General features: G+C 48.7%; 4 protein-coding genes across 4 annotated transcripts; 1 reads left to right on the top strand and 3 right to left on the bottom strand.

The window, feature by feature from the left end:
• Window positions 1-2,435: 2,435 nt before the first annotated feature.
• Window positions 2,436-3,318, bottom strand: N7446_001759 (bZIP transcription factor; the record flags this gene model as incomplete). The annotated part of the gene is made up of 2 exons (XM_058510508.1): window positions 2,436-3,109; window positions 3,174-3,318. The coding sequence occupies 2 exons, from the start codon at window positions 3,316-3,318 to the stop codon at window positions 2,436-2,438; spliced, it is 819 nt and encodes a 272-aa protein (XP_058376044.1).
• Window positions 3,319-4,906: 1,588 nt separating this feature from the next.
• Window positions 4,907-6,794, top strand: N7446_001760 (uncharacterized protein; the record flags this gene model as incomplete). The annotated part of the gene is made up of 2 exons (XM_058510509.1): window positions 4,907-6,551; window positions 6,634-6,794. 2 exons carry the CDS (start codon window positions 4,907-4,909, stop codon window positions 6,792-6,794), a joined length of 1,806 nt encoding a protein of 601 aa, XP_058376045.1.
• A 948-nt stretch (window positions 6,795-7,742) lies between these two features.
• Window positions 7,743-10,416, bottom strand: sreA (siderophore transcription factor SreA; the record flags this gene model as incomplete). The annotated part of the gene is made up of 4 exons (XM_058510510.1): window positions 9,166-10,416; window positions 8,602-9,107; window positions 8,159-8,547; window positions 7,743-8,105 (listed from the first exon to the last, which is right to left on the bottom strand). The coding sequence occupies exons 1-4, from the start codon at window positions 9,444-9,446 to the stop codon at window positions 7,743-7,745; spliced, it is 1,539 nt and encodes a 512-aa protein (XP_058376046.1). The 5' UTR covers window positions 9,447-10,416.
• A 571-nt stretch (window positions 10,417-10,987) lies between these two features.
• On the bottom strand, window positions 10,988-11,564 carry N7446_001762 (TVP15 family protein; the record flags this gene model as incomplete). Its single annotated transcript, XM_058510511.1, has 4 exons — window positions 10,988-11,160; window positions 11,229-11,318; window positions 11,368-11,483; window positions 11,545-11,564. 4 exons carry the CDS (start codon window positions 11,562-11,564, stop codon window positions 10,988-10,990), a joined length of 399 nt encoding a protein of 132 aa, XP_058376047.1.
• Between the last annotated feature and the right edge of the window lie 1,119 nt (window positions 11,565-12,683).

The following is a 12,683-nucleotide window of genomic DNA, read 5'->3' on the forward strand; positions in this document are numbered from 1 at the left end:
CCGATCACTCGGGAAGGCGTTCCTTGCCGTGCTAATGATCGACACACTACTTTAGTTCGAAGTTTCTTGTGTTGCATTAAATTGAGGACTATACGAGGGGGTACTTTTGACATTTCATGATGCTACCTTGTAGCTAGATCATCAATAATGGCATACTACCCCGGATTAGGATCAGATTTAATAAGTTAAATAATAGCTAGTTCCATTTGATCTAGGTTGCTTGTCAATTAGGCCTACATTTTTCAAAATTCAGCCCTGGAGAGGTATTGGATCGCTAGTTGAATAATGGCGCCTTGGGGCTTTGCTTTGTTTACTGTGATTGTGCATATACAATAGTGTGGTTGGTGGAACTTGAGAGGCACATGACTCTTCTTGTTCAATTTCAGCCCCAAGCTAAGTATATATGACTGGATGAGATAACATATCCTCGACTTTACGATGCCATTCCTCTCCAACCTGGAGGATATTGTGCTGGTAAAGTAATGGTAATTCTAGTATCTGTCAAACAAATAGAAGAAACAAACAAGGTTCATCTTCCTCCTTCCGACTATCTTTGTGGGGAAATGGTACCATCGAACTCTCATAGACCATAAAATTACGGTCCGTATGCAACATTAAAATAGTAATACATCTGCCTAAAAAGGTTCAATATACTCAATACCAGTCTAGACCGTCGGCTTACTGTGATTATGGTCATCAATCTGACAATGCAAATCTGTTGACAGGAGCCACTGGCTCAGTGGGCGCACACGTGCTGTTCGAATTGCTCAACGATGACTCGGTGTAGACCGTATACTATCTCACGCGGACGGCATCTCCGTTTCAATGCTATCTGGCCGTCCGTTAAAGAGGCTAATTGCCAGGCAGAGGCCGTTGCTCAGATTTCACGGAACATGGTGGCGATCCTGCTGTACACTGCAAAGTTCCCCCGAACGGACAAAGACTCTATGATACGAGCACAAGTCTACCAGCGATATGATGAGTTGATCGAGACCCTGTAACCCACGGAAGCATGACGCAATGGGGGACTCAACTAGGCCTGCCCGAGACGCAATCTCGCCTTCTTCAGCTGTGTTGGGATGAATTCGTGATCTCTATCTCAAGCATAGGTGCCGATCTTTTTTCCGAAGGTGTCGACAGCCTGAAAGCAATGCACCTCCGTCGCTTGATTCTGCAGCAATTCAGGTTGACCCCTGCCACTCTCAGAGTCCAAACTCGGCGTTTGAAATGGGCACTCTCTCACAGCTAGCTCTCTACATCTGCGCGCTGCAGAGCGGAGATAGCCTCTCGGCGGCCGAAGACAGTATCTTACTCATGGACACTTTGGTCAAGAAATATTCCTCATTTCGGAAACACCTCCCTTGCGCGGAAACCCCACGGAGGATAAAGAGCGTGGTACGTACATGTACTTCTAATTGTTCCCCGATAGATGTGCAAGTCAGAACCGCAGATAGCTGCCCTTGACACCCGAACAATCATGTCGGTGTGGTTTATAATGATTGGCTTTGGCACGTCAAGGACAGAGAAGTTGAATGGTTGTCCTTGCCAAGCAACGGCTCGCATCGTCTCATTTAAAGCGGTCAAGCTGGAGAGCGCCATATCAAAAAAAGAGCGAAGATGTTGCACAGTTTTCTTGGGAAAAAACAATGGAGTTAAACAACGGCTTGAGATGCAACAGCTGGTCCAGAAGCTGGATACCCCGTACCTCAGGAGCTTTTATGAAATGTGCCAATATATGCAGAACCCATCTATCGGCCGAAATCCTGCCATTCTGAACATCTTCCCTGATTACTGAAACATATTTTCCAAAAGCAGGTCCACCGTGCATCGGCCGAACGGACAGACCCTTTCTAGCCTGCATGCCGTGCCACGTGTCAGCGTCATGCCATTAAAAGGTCTCAATCTGTAGGTTCTCGGCTGAACAATGCCTATTGACCGGTAATATAGGGACTGGTACATGTGTCGAGTTGGAAAGGAAGTGTGTAATTTCAGCTTCTGCCACCTAGAGTTACAGCAGTACCAACATCCAAGCAAAGCCATCTGAAGAGATTGACAAAATAATCACGAAATGAAGGTTTTCATAACTGGTAAGGACCAGGAACCCGCTGGTCACTATTACTGAAAGCATTCAATCGCTTGAATAAGTGGTTCTAGCTTCATCGTTGTACTCATGCACACCCCCAACATGGCGCCGGTGGATGCGTCGCCACGATTTCCTTTTCGTCTTTCTTGGTCCTGTGTGTCTTACGTTTTCGGATGCGAACACTAGGTGCCCAGATCTTATCTTCTTGTACATCTTGGTACTTTTTTCTAATAAACAAATTATTTTACGGCGTTTCACGATCGCACTAGTAGCGGATTAGCAACCGAAAGACATATCTCCTTTAGCTATCTAGTTGCGGGAGACCTTTAAAACGTCTGAGGTACCTAACAATTTAAATATACCGAAATATAATATTTTCCCCTCGCTTGTTCCGCCAATAATTTGTAGACTTAATCAACTCCGGAACCCCATGTAGCACCCACGGCCATTTTCTCAAAAATTCTTCCGTAACCTCCCAGCTCCCCGGTTCCGATGGCTCCCCCCACACCAGCAAGTTACAGTTCTTCGTCGAAATATCCCAGAATCCCATGATATCAATGCATAATTGGCCGTCATCGAGCGCATCGCCGGCAGCAATCAGGTTTTCACGCATTCTGCGAAATGGGAAGAAATCCAGCCAGGGATGATGGAGGATTTTGCACTGCATTTGCGTTGGGCGTAGACTGTCTGGCAGTTTTCTGTTGTCGACATGCTCAAGTGTGCGGGTATTGAATGGGGAGATTGCCTTTTGCGATATCCAATCACGGTGAGGAGTTATTCCAATGATAGACAGGTTTTGGATAAACGCGCGGTATACATTCAACTTGCTGAGTATTATCAGGTGGTCTGCTGTAGGGGATCCTCTCGCATAGCTCCGGAATGAGGATTCGCTGAATTCTTTTATGAGGGACTCGGTTTCATCGATAGACAGCCATCTGCTGGGATGTTTTGTTTGGCTTCGGTTGTCAGATGAGAGGACGAGTCTCCCTTCATTTACTCGACCACTTTGAGCATGTCTGCGTTGTCCTGTCTTCCCATTAGGCAATGGTGTTTGCATATGAATTTTTTATAAAGAGGGTATTGCACATACGATAGGCTCTTTGATTCAACCGATTCTGTAGCTTCCTCCGCATTTTGGAATCATTTATTCCTGACCAGTCATTGCTTTGTTCTAGCCCTGAAGAGCAGCCGTTGAATCTAGGCGGAGAACTGGATTGCGAGGAACCACGCTGCATGTTGGGCGCTCGTTAAGCTGCTAGCAGAAAAGATAGGTGAGCAGCGTGGCTTAAGTCCGTTGAGAAAATGGCGGGGATATGCGGTTGTCCTTTTGCCATATCCCTCTCCACATTTTAACAAATCCATAAGCCAAACAGGTATATATCCTACTAACGAGTGCTTTCCGTTCTCCCAAGCCACTGAATATTGCGTGGCCTCGTCTGGGCAAAGCAAATATCTCCTTGAAATTAAACCAATGATGACTTCATGGCCCATATAAGTGATTGGGCTAGTTGACTTTTGGTCTACCATGAGATGTTATGACTTGAGACCAGCCAACTTATTACCCTTGAAGTCCGATATGGTTAAGGGTTGGAAGAAGTTTGATTGGTCACTCATAAATTTCGGCCGAAACATTTATATCGGCTTACCGGAAGCTTTATGTATGCCAATGATGATTTGACGTTCGTGGATCAAAATTCATGTGGGCCTCCATCGGCCGAAGTAACAATGTCTTGGCCAAAATTTCCTCTACGCTTTGGCGCTATTTCATGTCCTGACCTGTACCGTCGATCCCTTGCAACCCTGTGTGAAATGACAAGTGCGGCACCCGCTTGGCAGCCAGTTAAACCGCACCGGACATCCTTGGGTTGCCATGGAGTCTCCTTATCCCTATCAGCTCGGCTTTTGCCCCGTTTGCTTGTGGTATTGTAATTGACGGACAGAAAGCTCCAGTTCCAGTCCACTCACTCAGGCAACAAATCAGCTGGCCCGGTACCACTGCTATGGTTCAACGAATACCAACGCAAATATGAGGAAGAACTTGCGTATAATAGAAGTGTCCTCTCAGTGCACATTACCCAATGCCAAGTACTACATAATACATAAACCGCTATTGAATGTTGGTATAAAAGTGCAGGGTCTGCTTTATGCCAATAACCAAGGGATATGCTAAGTAGGCTCACGGTTGGCCTACCTACGAAGGAGTGAGCTAGCTAGGAGTCCATGCACGTAGGTGAATGATAAAAGAGACTCTCACAGCAAATACTTTTCCGTAGTCACTGTAGGCCCTGGAACAACCAGGGAACAGTTTCCGCTCTCGTGTCACCCTCTGCAGTTTCGCCCCCTGATCGACAGGGCCATGACGAATTCTCGATTTTATGCTGCATTCTCTTCCAACCTTGAAGTCGGATATATGGTGCTATGTCCGTGACGCTTATGCTGCATGTTGAGCTTGACCGTTGCCGAAGCAATGATCTGCACATGTGTAAGGATAATGGGATTGGTCTCAATCAATATAGAGTTTCCGAGCCTACTTTTGGCCTCCTCCACATTCCCGGCCTAGCTTCTCAGGGCTTAGAGGAGTACTTACTCCACACTAAGCATAATGAAGGATTGAGGAGGTAGGAGCCGTCAACCTTCCCCTTTTGAATAATATTTCAAAGCTAACCAGTTAAGAGATAACTAACGATCCACAATGTCACCAATCTGCGGAAATCCTACTTGTGCAACCTGCTTGGCATTGGCAGAGGGGTATACCCGATATTTACCCGGTGGGTCTTGGTACCTATGTAGATCCATGGGATGCCTATATCCCTAACACTATATATGGGACTCTCTCAGTGCTGGCTTAATACAGTGCTACTTGAGAAAGCAGTGGTCAGAGATCAGTTTGAATTCGTCAATATCGGTATTCAAGCTTACGCTGCTACGCTCACTTTCTTCATGTCGCGGTTTACTCTACGGCTTGGGCTCCTTGGGGCGGTGCTCTGCCATCTAACGGCGGCGAGCCCATTGAAGGCCATGCAAGATGCTGCTCCAATTGCCATCGTCAGGAACGGCACATACACTGGTCGCTATAACGCCGAGTACGATCAAGACTTCTTCCTGGGAATGCCTTATGCTCAACCTCCGGTGGGCGATCTGCGTCTCCGCAACCCGGCCTCTCTCAACACATCATGGGACGGAAGTGCCGATGCCACTACCTTCTCCCCAGCGTGCTACAACTTCGGACCGTCCCAATACCCCGAGATACCACACTCGGAAGACTGCCTGAATCTCAATGTGGTACGACCCAGCGGCGTCAAGCCAGGTGACAACCTGCCCGTAGGTCTATGGATTCACGGTGGCGGCCATACAGGGGGCTCGAACCAGGATCCCAACTACAACATGACATTCCTTGTCCATCAATCCGTGGCGGCGGGCAAGCCGTTTATCGGGGTCAATATCAACTATCGGTTGCAACTATTTGGCTTCATGTACGGCTCAACTGTCGCGGAGGCCGGTGTTGGCAACCTTGGCTATAAAGATCAACACTTGGCGCTTCGTTGGATCCATGAAAATATCGCTGCGTTTGGTGGAGATCCTTCTAAGGTGACTATCTGGGGCGAGAGTGCGGGAGCGGAAAGTTCGGGAGCCCACTTGGTTTCGTATGGTGGCCAAGATCAGGGTCTCTTCCGAGGAGTCATGTTGGAGAGTGGAGGTCCCATCTATCCATACCGATACAACACTCCAAAGGAATGGGATGTCTACTACGATGTCATTCTCCGGGCTACCAATTGCAGCAGAGCATCTGATACCCTGGCGTGTCTTCGCACCGTGCCTTCCGAAACTCTCTTCTCCATCTTTAACAGCAGTGTGTCTGCCTCGATCCCATCTTGGGGTATGGAGATCGACGGAGACTTTATTCGGGAGAATGCTCGGGAGGCGCTTATCGCCGGACGCTTCATCAGAGTGCCAATACTGCATGGCCAGAACCACGACGAAGCAACGATTTTCTCCATCACGGGCATTAACACGGATGAAGACTTCTATGCACAAGTGAGACAACGGACCTCTGACAATGCCACTGTGCAAGCCATCGCAAAACTGTACCCAGACATCCCCGTAGTTGGAATCCCATCGACATTGGAAGGTCGACCATCTGCAGCACTGGGCTTTCAGTACAAACGCATTTCGGCCTTCATTACTGACCTGATGTGGCATGCGCCTCGCCGGTTGACCAGCCAAATCTTGACCCAGCACAATGTCCCCAATTGGAACTACTTGTTCAACGTTAGGCCCAATGGCATGCCGCTGTCGGCTGGAGCATCTCATTTCACAGAGGTGTCATTCATGTTCTATAACATTCTGGGTCTTGGATATGCGCAACCGCCATTTGCCAACACGCCCCCAAGTTACAAGGAGGTGTCAAATCTCATGTCGATGTACTGGGTCAATTTCATTGTCGATGGTGATCCCAACGGTGCCAATAGTAAGTTTTTCCATGCCTCAAGCAGTTCTTATAATATCCCCAATAAGTTTGTTCATTGACACCAACTGACCCATCTTCATAGTTGGCAACCACACTCACTGGCCTGCATATTCCCTTTCGAACCCACAGCAAATGACCTTCGATGCCAACACTACTGAGCTTTCATTCCGTGCACCAGACACATATCGTGCGGCACCAATTCAATATATCTCTACTCACTTGGCCAGCTCTTTTGGAAGATGATTGTGGCAGGTAAATCTGCTCATCTGAGGACAAAAGAGCACCGGAAGGACAATAATGTATCCAACAAAACTTGGAAAACGAATTATCCAATACCAGATACCAAATAGAAAACCACAAAATGAACCGCTCTAAGACAAGTTACAAGAAAAGTCCACGCATCTTAACCGATCTAGAGCGCCTTAGGCTCAGAGTAAATCCACTGTACTGGCACCAGAAGACCCACATCCAATTTAATGGCGTATTCCTACTTGGCACTACGCCAGCCCTAACCTCAAAGACTGGGGAAGTGAACCCTGATTTGCGGATACCTGCATGCCAAGACGAGTGGGTGCGTTGGCCCCGGTTTTGATCAGAATTGTAAGTATCATGAAGGAGAGGGTTTGAGGATTGGATCTTTGCGCAGTGTGAAGTTGCTACAGTGTGTATGACTGTAATGGATGAAAGAGAGGGAGACCGCGGAGGCTGTTAGATTTCGATATGAGGGAAGAGGGGGTTGGAATGGAGTAGATCTGAGAATTGGGGCAGCTTTGGCTCGGACTTCTGAAAGAGCTCATATTCTGATGTATCACATTCTAAGTACAGTATGCGAGCACAAGAAACCAAGATCTTCAAAATCATGGTACCGGTCGTAAATGTCGCGATATTCCGTGGAATTGATAAGTCTGGGATTGTAAAAGCCTAAAGCAAGACGCAGAGGATGAATACTGAATAAATATACGTTTCACAGGAGGTAAAAAAAGAATAGCGATTCCTCTGAATAGAATACAATTCAAGAACCACACTTTTGCCAATAATAACACAGCCAGGTAAGATTCCCAGCAAAGTAGGTGGTATCTTAATGCGCCATTTATCTCTCGAGAACACCAGTGCAAAAAGAAGAAAAAAGAAAAAGAAACATTATCCGGATCACATTATTTTCGTCACTGCTTTTGGACAGACGTTGAATGGTTACCGCCTCATCGCGGCCAACTCACGCTCCTTGGCTCGGAGTGCCTCGCGCATATTCTCGGCTTCGCGTTCTAGTCTAGCACGGCGATCTACCGAGTCACCGAGAGATGCAATGCCAGGCAATGGTTGCGGGGTATGAGGCGCGGGAGACACAGAGTGGTGGAGGGGTTGGGGCCTGTTCAGGTTGGGATCTGAACGGGCTTCGCCGCGAACATCGGGCTGGTTCAGGATGGATGAGATGGAGCTAAGCCGGCCGGGTGGGGTGGGGTTAGCCGAGGACATGATCGGAGGTAGCTGATTTGACCCTGCCTCCAGAGTGTTGGGGACTGGCAGGGCTTCCGCGGCTGTCTCTGCCAAGGTTCGCTTTTGGGAAGGTTGAGGGAGTTCGGGGATGCCGAGCGTCGGCCGTATGACACGGGGGAGTGACCCAGACGTTCTACTCCCAGCAGCATTGGTAGACCGTGCGAGGTAGGAGCGCCATGAGGAGGCACAGATGAGACATTGTAGCCGGTGAAATCGACCGGTGGCGGCGCGAAAGATATGGGTCGGGGTGCATCTTCAGTTTTACCAGGCATCATGTGATAATGATCCATGGGCTCGTTGCTCATATATCGATAATGATCGTCGTGGCTATGAGCCAAGGCAGCAGGCGAGGCTTCTGGAGACGCGGAAGAGCCATTGGATGACTGGGTGGCAGCGGTGGGAGACTGGTCTCGTAGGGCAGGAACAACACGTTTGCGACGTTTGATGATAGACTTCTTCATATTCGTGGGCCGATAGCATCCATGGAGCTTATAGTACAATCCTGCATTCTGTCAGTCAAATGGACCCATAAATAATGTGAGCAGTGGATACTAACCACAAGCGTTACAAATCGGGTGACCCTGTTCGTCGCGTCGCCAAAGAGGAGTCACAGTCGTCCCACAATTTTGGCAAGCAACCAGAGTATTATTTCCATCGTTCGAAGCGGGAACCTTCACTGGTGGCTCCTCTTTCGGCGCGGGTCCAGGCTCATTTGCTGGAGCACGTCCCCATGAAGATTGAATGGCGGTGGTTCCTCGGGGTGCGGACTTGTAGATGCGATTATTGTAAGCTGGGCATCCGTCGCATCCCTCGGCACCACCGGTACCATTACAGCTTCCACCACCAGGACATGAGCCCTTGCATCCACCTCCAGAGTGTGCGGAACCATCGGGATTGACATGAGCGGGAGGAGCCGGCTTTTCGCCGCCTTCTGGTTGCATGCGATTCCGTTTCGTGGGGCGGGCGACGTTGCGAGCCTTGAGATAAAGTCCGCAGGCATTACAGATCATCGCTCCTGTCGGGGAACGACGCCAAAGTGGCGTGCTTTTTGTACCGCAATTGCTGGGAGATTGGAGTCAGCCCACCAATAAATGCATCAATACGATCAATCACGACTCACCTGCATGAATGTCCTACGAAAATAACGCTTTTTTGCCCGCTTGGTGATGTTTTCTCGCCTGGAAGATCATTGTGTCCCCATCGATCTGGTCCAGACTGACCAGACTCCTGAGCCGTCGAATCCTCTCTGTAGTGATCTGCCATATGTTCACGACCCGCCTGCGCCGAGGAGATCAACTGCTGAGCAGCATCCAAGTCCTCCGCTGACGGCTGTCGCATCGGAACGTCCTGGTTCCGAGGCAAAGAGTGAAGAGTCTCCATTTGTGGGATGGACGCTAACATTACCACCAGCGATTGAGGCCGGGAATCCTTCAGCCGTTTCAGGATTGTAGACAGCGGGGGCCGACGAGCGAGACGGGGGAAGCGAGGGGAGTAGAGGATATCGTAGGGAGAATGTGAGGGCGATGTCGCACCACAGTCGAAAGCACAATACACCGTATCTCTCTAAAACCAAATGTCGGTCAAGCTGACGGTTGGAGATAGGAAAGTCAGTCCAGCAGGAAGGGCTGCAGCCACGATGCTGCAGCGGTGACTCGCGCGGACAATGACTCGAAATCGAGTCGAGGGATGTCAATATTGGCGTTTCAGAAGACTCGGAAGATAGAGATGAGTCCGCCACAGACAATTACCGATGTATATGGAAGAGTGGCGACCCAACAATCAGGTGATCCTGATTGCGACAGCTGACAGCGCAGAAAGGCGCCAATCTGACTAGCGAGCGATCGTGGGGAGACGGGCTCGTTCGGAAACAATGGCCGACGCAAAAGCACGAACAGCGAGGCCAGGATTGGCTAAGAGGCTAGGGAGCTGCAAGATGGTGATCACTCTGCGTTGGGAAGGGGCCAAGTGGGCACAGGAAGGAGTAGGAACAATAGGAGAAGGGAGGCGAGTAGAAGATAGTAGGCTGGAAGAGGATAGAGTGAGTAAAGGATCAAGAGTAAAGGGTAGAGGTAAAGGTGAAAATGAAGGTAAAGGTGGAAGGGGAACAAAGAGGAATGCGATGCTTATCGCAAAAAGGGATTTGGGGTTATCGATCTAGGGGCGATCAACGGCATATCAATCTATCACTCTAAACTGCCGGGTTTGTTCTTACCTATCCCTTTTTGCCTTTTCTTTGCTGTAGCAATGCTAAGAAATCTCTTCAACATGCATGTCTTAATCTCCAGATAGATCAGACTCCACTTCAGATGAAGATTACAGAAACCAGCAAGAAAGTGGGAATTTCACCTTCCCAACTGAGGATTTAGTGGAGTTTTGCTAGGCAATCGAATATGTGCGGTCGGTGATTGGCTATACTTTGATGACTAATGAGGTCAGCAGTAATCTCGGCCTTCTAATTCGCCACTCGGCTCTCGAATACACCGGAGCGATATGACCACGTAGTATTTTGGGGTGCTTTTTAGTCCGTTAAGCCCGGGCAAAAGTACAAAACGGCGGAACTTAGCGACGGACTTCGGTTTATGTCAAACTATAAGTTAGCCCCCAAACGGGCTCACCGGATCTTGGATCAAAAATTCATTAATGCCATATCCAATTTCAAATATAGTACAGGTCTCTTAAAACTTCGAGCTGGTACAGAAAATCTCGGAGACCCAGCCAAATCATCCATGCTTTCCCTCTTCCCCTGAAAAGCTCGATCTCATAACAGCTCCGGGTCCGTCATCACGATCAGACCCTGAGATTCCCCAGGTCGTTCCACTGGAGTCGCGCACACTGCACGCCACATTACGAAAGAGATCGGGGATCTGTCATGTTGCCAAGGCCATGCGCCCCACTCGAAGGCATGACAGGAACCGGTCATCGCCACCTACGCAGGCGGTAATTTAGACCTGCTCAGCACCCCAGCCCTGGTCAGACTCGCGCATGTTGGAAGGGGGCTCGATGGAAGGGATGAACTCGAGAGCGACGTATCCGAGACCGATGAAGCCGATGAGGGAGCCGGCAATAATGCGCAGGACGTGGTCGTGCAGCAGGATGGATCCGATGAAGATGTAGACTGCGGATGAAAGAGATTAGCCACCTGTCGCGATACATCCTTTCACGTTAAGAGATTCAATCACTTACAAACACCACGGCCCAGGAAGGAGAAGAGGAACGACGCATAGCGGTAAGCGTGGTCCGGGACGTTAGGGAGGAACTCCAGTCCAGCGACAACTGCACACACATTAGCCACTAACTGGTATATAGGTATTGCAAAGCATACCAAGACCGAAGAGGATCACATAGACGCCAAGGATGACAGAGCTCCAGGTTGCGGGGAAGAAGTTGCTGATGCCTCCCAGCACCATGAACACACCCACAGCGATGTTGACAAGACGACTGCAGCTGGTCAGAACTTTACTTTTCGCCGCACGCGCACACACGCAGAGCATCAACATACAAGATGTTTGTGAAATCCATTTTGATGACTTTATGGTATGTTATTCAGATGAAAGGGATCTTCTGGGTCTCGTGGTCGCGAATCAATAGTGCGGATCGCGAGTCGCTAGGCAGCTGCAAAGATCACAGTAGCGACAATGGGTCTCGAATAGCTGGGTTGAGTCTTCAATAGTCCTCAGTTAGCTCCTGATGTATCTGTCGATGGCGTTCAATCTGGATAGTGGAGAGTGAGGAAGAGCGGCATGTTCGCCGTCGGGATTTGACCAAGCCCCGTCGAAGGTGGCTGGGTTAACTAAGGGGAACACACACCTGTGGGTTCGGTGAAACAATGAGCCGTCCAAAATGACGAACACGTGTTTGATCAAGCTCAGGTTGCAAATGAAAGTGAACAGGGGCAAGGAGGAAAGGCATTCACTGCTTCGCTGTCGCAAGCAGCGGGTCGCCAAGCCCGTCATTGATGAGTCAGCTGTGATTTCGACGAGACAGCGACGCCGCTGTTGATCACGTGAAAAGCCACAGGACAGTTCGGGCGCTAGACCACATCAGGGATAGTGTTTGAGATACCACGGAGTAGTACGAGATTGAAATCTATGAGTTGAGAAATGTCAGCTCTATAAGTCTAATGAGTTGCAAATGGATATTTGGGAGACTGATGAAACAAACATTGGAATTTAGCCCTAGTTCATGCAAAATAATTACTACCGGGATTGAATGGAACATTATATATATCTTCCTTCCACATTGTGCAGAAGAGATGGATATATATACGGGAGGAGCCTGAGAAATGGTTGAAATCAAGTTATACAATGTGTATAGGCAGATACACGCTTGTGGTTAGCATGATTACATTATAGAATGATATATTCCCTATCTTTGTCGTTGAGTGTTCAAGCACAAGTTCAATAAGAGGTCTCTTTGCACCCTAAACAAAGGTACCTTTGGGAGTATAGGAAGCAGAATATCTTAGATAAAGGGACCTTCAGAAATATAGGTGTCAATTACCTTATGTATACGTCTTGTTCTGGAATGATATAGGCCATGGAGGCACAGTGACTGCGCTCGATATACCCTCCGCAATTTTCCTCAATAGTCAGCCATACAGGCAACTGCAAAGATTTTGATATTTATATCTTCCCACAT

Source organism: Penicillium canescens (assembly GCF_028828765.1).
Source record: "Penicillium canescens strain IBT 15451 chromosome Unknown utg000002l_segment0_segment0, whole genome shotgun sequence".
NCBI lineage: Eukaryota > Fungi > Ascomycota > Eurotiomycetes > Eurotiales > Aspergillaceae > Penicillium > Penicillium canescens.